Genomic DNA, 7,335 nt, shown 5'->3' on the forward strand with positions numbered 1-7,335 from the left:
TACAGAATCCTACTAATTTTTTTTTTTTCTTTCTCTTCCCAATTTTTTTTTTTTTTTTTTTTTTTTTTTTGTCTTTTTGTCTTTTTCCGTGTCCGGCAACGGATCGCAACCCTCAGTGTTGCCCCCGCACCGGACCGGGGACCGGCAACGGGATCGCAACCCTTGGTGTCGCCCCCGCGCCTCGCCCAGCCAGCGAGCGGGAACCGGTCTGCATGTGGGATCCGAACCCCCGGGCGGGAGCGCCGCCATGCTTCCCAAGCGGCGCACCATCCAGTGCGCCACCGGGCCGGCCCCAATATTCACCTACTTTTAAGCAAATCAATTGTGAATGCTTCTGTGAGGGCCAGTGCACTAATAAATATTGTCCTAACAATTCAATTATTTGTAACTGTGTTAATAACTAGATAAAATAATCTTGTTTCAGTTATCTGTTATTACAGGTTACCATTTTTTAAAAATAAAAAAGTAGCTTTATGATAAAATTGGAATGAATGTTATTAAAGAAAAGGCCAAGACATAGGGCACAAGAGGGCTCATGTGTGCATTTACTGCCTTTCACCAAGATTACATCAGTATTTTACCCATAAAGAGTTTATTTCCTTTGTCCGTTCCAGCTGCTAAGCACATCTTTGATTTTTAATTAATCATGTAGTAGTGAAAATACGTACCGTACTGCTTTTGAAATAGGTAAATTAAAGGAAAAGGCAAAAAGTCACACAACCCAATCAGTGCTTTAAGCATAGTTGGTTATTTGTGGAGGAGTTTTTGGTTTTTTGTAGACCTTCTTACTGAATGACCTGATGTGGTCAGTTCTGTTTTACCACATCAGTGGATTACATTGGTAATCCACCCAGATGAGAACCTAGAGCTTGGAGTCAGAAGGTGCCTTGGAGGTGGGTGCACTAATTTCTTACACAACGTAATGATCTCTTCAGCCATATCCATGCGTCCATCACGGAGTCAGTCTCCATCCAAGCCCTGTAATACTGCTTTGTAAGGCAATCATTTCCGTTATGATGGCATTTGTCATAAAATTATTCTCTCGAGTTGAGGATAGGTCATTGCTCTGTCCTCTTTAGCAATAGAGGAGTTTAAGACCAAATTGTTTCTGTTTGATATACATAGTATATAGATGCAGATACCCACATACATAGGTGTAACCCCTTTGCTTTCTTTCTGCCCTTTTTCTCTCCTTCTTTTGGGATATCCTCTCTCATTTATTATTTACTGTTTTGTTTTTTTGTTTATATTTGGTTACTTAGAAATGTTGAGTTAGGGAAATGAATAATAATAATGAGTAATACCTAACCTCATAGGGTTGTTATAAGGATTAGATGATCACACGTATGAAATGTTTAGCACAGTGCATGACACATGGTAAACATTTAATAAATGCTAACAGTACAGTGACGGTAATGGTCTCTATCATTGGGTCTTTTTCTGCTAGATTAATAGAGAAGATAACTGTAAACAACAAACTATAATACAAGGTTAAATGAAATAAGTGCTATAGTAGAGATAGAAACAAAATTCTTATTTATTCTAATACAGGAGCAACTAATTTCAGTTGGAAAATTTGGAAGGAGGAGGAATCTTCTATCCTAAACTTTGAAGTATGAATAGGATATCCTTCAAGAGAAGAGAGAGGGATGGTATTCTAGATTGAGGGGCTTGCATGAACAAAAGCATGGAGCTAGGAAAGTATGTGATCTGAGGGTCTGAGTATGTAGAAAATCTGGTGGGAGGTAAGGGTGGGATGTGGAGAGGTCAGACTGCAGAGGGCTTTGCAAGCAATAAGAGAAGTTTGTAATGTATTCTAGAAGTTTTGGGTAATATTTTCAGTCTTTGAACAGAGGACCAAGATTGCAATACTACAGCAAAATAGATGTTGTTAGTGTATATAGATAATTAGTGGTTTCTGTCAATTTTAAAATTTTTATTGAAAGGGTTAATGAAAATAATATAGCAGGACAAAATGGTTGCTGTAATCCAGAGGGTGGAATGGAAGCCATTAGCAGATTGTGGAAAAATGAGTGTTTTGGAGTAAGACCTAGGAAACTTTAAAAAATTCATTTGGGGCTTTTCATACTTAGAGGACTAAAAAATCTCATCAGACAATAACTTCCTCTCTCAAAAAGTCAATCTGTAGACTGGGAGAAAGAATTGGGTTGGTATGTGCATGGAAAAAAAAACTGGGCTCTTCTGGCTGACTGCACATGTAACTGAAGGTGGACTTACCTCAGGATAATGGACTGGCTTTTAGCCTGAAGGGAGAGCTTTAAACATATTTTAAAACTAAGCACTTGGTTTCTATTTTTTAGTTTCTAAAGCTAATTATCTGATACAGGGTACTAGCTTTTACAGACAAAGCTGCTGTGACCAGACTTCAGCATTCTAGTAACTATCATTTTCCCTTTTTGATATGAAGTGATTTGGTTACCCCTTAAGCTTATCTTGTATTTTTGTTGATTTCTGTTGCTTATGGAGATTTTGTGTTTCCAGCACTTGTGACTCCAAATAATTCAAGCATCCTTGTTGGAGAAATTGTTAGGAAGGAGGTTGATTAGGACATAGAGATTGGTTGGCTGCTGGTGAAGTGAGAATTTAATTTAAGCTCACAACAATTGGGTTATTGGCTGGGTGGTGTGACCAGTGAGTTACTAGTTTTATTTTTTGGCTTTGGCACCTTTACCTTGTTGTACAGATCTGGCGTCTAGACTGAACTAGTAACAGGGGCATATGTGTGTAATAACTGCTATTTTCTGTTGATATGAGACGGACTTTGCATATCTATTAGAAGCCTTCTGTGGAAAAAAGCAAATTACTACTTAGTTTATGTTCCAGGCAGTACTAATGCTATCCTGCAGGTATATAGCACTTATATAACATTTGTGCTTTTCAAAAATATTTCATATTTGTTGTCATTTCACACTCACAACAACCTTGTAAATGAGCTATGGTGGGTATAATTCCTATTTGACAGAGGGGATGTTGAGGTATGAATAAGAGACTGGGTTATGGTTTCTGGCTCAACAAGTAAATGACTAGGACAACTTATTATATTTTATGTTTGAACTGCAACTTTCAGAAAATTTTATAGGAGGAAAAAGCTGAGTGTCCTCTTGTTGTTATTTTTTAGCGGCGTCTTCGACATCTTCGGAACATTGCTGCCCGGAACATTGTTAATAGAAATGGCCATCAACTCCTCGATACCTACTTTACTCTTCACTTGTGTAATGCTGAAAAGATATATAAAGGTAAGAGAATCTGTGGACTTGCTTCCCACAGATTGTTACATCTCACTTTTATTCTTTTGTAACACAAGTGATTCTCAGTGCCTCCTACTGTTATTGCTTCTTGGAAAACTAAATTGTCTCATGAGCAGTCATTGTGTATACAAAAGAAACATGGCTGGGGCTGGCCTGCTAGCTCAGTTGGTTAGAGCGTGGTGTCAGTGTGGTGGTATAACACCAAGGTCAAGGGTTGGGATTCCCTTACCAGCCAGCCACCAAAAAAAAAAAGAAAAGTAGCATGACTGTTGGATAGTCTTTCAAATAGCTGAGCTTTCCATTGATAAGTTTATCATTCCATTATGAATGTTACTGTTGTAGTAGCTAACATTTAAAATAGATTATATGAGTCCAGTATCCTGTACTAATTTTACTTTTCTTTAAAATATAATCAATTTCTTAAAAATTATGGTAAAATAGGGACCTCGTTTATATCTTCTCCTATCTATAATTCTTTGTGTATATGGAGTCATTTTTAGTATAATGACATGGTTTCTTATAATTCAATTTTATATATTCTGGATTTTTCTTTGACAGTTCTAAGAGTAGACTGAATATTTGATTCACAATCACAACAATCTTTGGAATACATAGTGGTTGAAAGGCACTGAGATATAATCAGTTGGCTTAGGTGGGATGGTATAAGAGAGGAAGCATGGTAAAATGACAGGAACATTGGATTAGGATTGAAAATACAATGATACTATTTCTAGCTCAGCTACTTACTGGCTTTGTGATTTTGGATGAAGATCATGGTTTTTTGAACCTAACTTTCTCTATTGGTAAAGTGGAGATAATGATGTCTTATGAGGTAGGCTACAAAAATTTTTATAAGGATCAACTGATATAATGTAATAACATTTGGAAAAATGTGATTAAACATTGTTCATGCTAACAAAAGTTTTATTATTTCAATAAGACGTAACAAAGGACTTATTTGAATCTTGTCCTATGACAAAGATGAAAAATTCAAGTAACATTTTATCCTTTTAGTTTTAGTTACCATTATTAAAGCAGTAATTGTTTAATGACTTTTTCTGTTTTTAATTTTAATAGCATATGCTTATTAAAAAATTCAATCAAGAAATAGGTAGCATTAAAATAATTTTTAAGGATGAAAAAAGTACTCTAAATTCCTCCATCTTCATGTAATTCCTCCATTTTCATGTGATTACTAACTAACCCTTTCAGAAATTGTGACTATTCTTCTCTTTGACTTCTGTGCTTTATTCTTCTCCACAGTATTTAAGATTACCTGACATACTACATATTTAATTATTTGGCTAATGTATGTCTCTTTCCACTAGAATGTAAGCTTAATGGAGGGCAGAAATTTTTAGGTCGGTTTTGCTCACTGCTCTGTTCCCAATACCTGGAAAAATGCTTGTCACATACTAGGACCTCAAATATTTTTTTCTTCTTAATTTTTTGAATAGGCAATGCAGTTCATGGTTTAAAATCTTATAAAGGTTTATATTAAGGTCTCCCTTTCTCCTGTTCCCCACCTCTTAGTTTTCCTCCTCACCCTGATAACCACTGTTATTCATTTCTTATTCATTTTTCCTAAGAGTCTTTATACAAATTTAAGTAAAAAATAGGAATATTCTTATTTCTTTCCCCATCTTATTTACACAAATAGTGCCATACTATATATATTTCTGTACCTTGCATTTTTAACTTAATATGTCCTAGGTGTTGAGGTTTTTCCATGTGGTTTCATAGAGAGCTTCTCTGGTTTTTTTTTCTGCATAGTTTTGCATTGAATAGATGTACCCTAATATATTTAAATGTTTCCTATTGGTGGACGTTCAGGTTGCTTCAGTCTTTTGCTATACATGTAGTATTGCATTGAATAACTTTGTATATATGTTATTTTGTATAAGTGCTGTATATCTATAGGGTAAATTCCAAGAAGTGGAATTACTGGGACAAAGAGAGTATGTACTTGTAGTTTTGGTAAATATTACAAGATTGTCCTCCATGGGAGTCATTTTACGTACAAGTGCCTTTTTTTTCCCACAGTTTCACTAACAGATGTGCAAACTTTTTAATTTTTGCTAATCTGATATGTGAAAAATAGTTTTGCAGTATATTTTGTTTGTATATCTCCTCTTATGAGTGAAGTTGAGGCACTAATAAAGCATTTCTTGAATGAATGGAATGCTGCATAACAGCCAAAACGCCATTGGAACCATGCTCTGCAACCTCTGATTGCTTTGTTTCATTAGGTCTTAGCATGGGTGTAGAGAGAAGCTTTTGTATCTAACGGTCTCTTTCATGTAGAAATAGATCTTGGACGATATCTTTTTGAAAATTACATGTCAGATGGTTTTGCTCAAATTTAATGAATACAAGTTATAAAATTTCATTAATAAAAATTATAGTTTATAATGTATTTATAATTCATTATTTCATTTGAACCTCATAACAACCCTCTCGTTTTCCAGATATCATTCTCCTTTGAAAGATCAAGGAACTATGGCCCCAAAAGGTTAATTGACCTGGACAGAGTCAATGCTTATACATGATGCATTGGGGAGTGTAACCAATTTTTTACTCTAACTTCACTGTTTACTTTCTTAGACTCTGCTGCTAATTTTATTGACAATATTTTATTTTATTTTATTTTATTTTATTTTATTTTATTTTATTTTATTTTATTTTATTTTATTTTATTTTATTTTATTTTATTTTATTTTATTTTATTTTATTTTATTTTATTTTATTTTATTTTATTTTATTTTATTTTATTTTATTTTATTTTATTTTATTTTATTTTATTTTATTTTATTTTATTTTATTTTATTTTATTTTATTTTATTTTATTTTATTTTATTTTATTTTATTTTATTTTATTTTATTTTATTTTATTTTATTTTATTTTATTTTATTTTATTTTATTTTATTTTATTTTATTTTATTTTATTTTATTTTATTTTATTTTATTTTATTTTATTTTATTTTATTTTAAGGATCCGAACCCATGGCCTTGGTGTTATCAGCACTGCACTCTCCCGAGTGAGCCATGGGCCAGCCCTTATTGACAATATTTTAGATCTAACAGAATGATAGACAGTGTATGCTCAAGTTTAGCATATTAGAAATTACCTCATACTCAATGATTTCTTTACAAATTATATGGCCCCTTTGTTGACCTCTCTTCATTTAAATTGGTAGGTCCATCCATTTTGAGTGTCTAGTGGAGAAGGCAAATTATTCAGTTTGAATATTATTCATATGTTTAGCCAGTCAACAAAGTTTTGAAAGAAATAATCTACTATTTCTCTTCTTAGAGCTGGAGATATTTATTGTGAGAACTATTTAATTTAGACACTTTGCAGATTAAACTAAGGAATTCTTTCTCAAAAGAAAACAGGACTATTTTTATTGTGCTTTTCACTGATTTTAGAATACTACATACTTGTAATGAATTCAAACAATATAAAAATGTATTAAGTATAATGTAAAAGTACCTTGTAATAAAAAACAACACTGTAATCTCTTTTAAACTTTTTTTTTCCCCCTTGGAAAAAAGTATGGTACGTATATATTAGAACATGAGAGTACTTCATGGAAATCTTCATATTGTCTTTTAGTTCTATTTTTCTATGAATTTTTGAAGTACTCTGGTATATGTATATATATACATACATACATTTATATAGTCAATTAATGGCTGGAAGAATTGGTTAACCGTTTGGGGATAATGAAGAGAATAATACTTAGGGTTGCATAGTGTTGGGAAAACAGGTATTTTCATAAATAGTATTATAAATTGGTATAATATTTTTAGAGAAAAGTTTGGCAATATCTATCAAACTGTACTTGTTCTTTGATCTTGCGATTTCACTTCTGAAAGTTTGTTCTATAGATTCAAGAGTCTTAGGATATATATCTTTAAAAGATTGTTTATTTATAGCATTTGAAATATCCAAAAATTAGCAATAACCTAAATGTTCATCAGTAGGAGATTCCTTTTAAAGAAATTAGAATGATCTGTTTTCTTTTTTCTTTTTTTTTTTTTTTTTTTTTTTTTTTTTTTTTT

General features: G+C 32.6%; 1 protein-coding gene across 1 annotated transcript in view; it reads left to right on the forward strand.

Moving 5' to 3' along the window:
- Window positions 1-7,335, forward strand: part of LOC103594074 (UV radiation resistance-associated gene protein) — a gene marked incomplete at its 3' end in the record, with an annotated part of 302,923 nt that overhangs the window by 34,819 nt on the left and 260,769 nt on the right. The window contains exon 2 of the mRNA XM_008577262.1: window positions 3,140-3,257. Within this exon, the coding sequence (XP_008575484.1) occupies window positions 3,140-3,257 (118 nt within the window). The remainder of the gene's footprint in view (window positions 1-3,139; window positions 3,258-7,335) is intronic.

Source organism: Galeopterus variegatus, unplaced genomic scaffold, assembly GCF_000696425.1.
Source record: "Galeopterus variegatus unplaced genomic scaffold, G_variegatus-3.0.2 Scaffold1473, whole genome shotgun sequence".
Taxonomy (NCBI): Eukaryota; Metazoa; Chordata; class Mammalia; order Dermoptera; family Cynocephalidae; genus Galeopterus; species Galeopterus variegatus.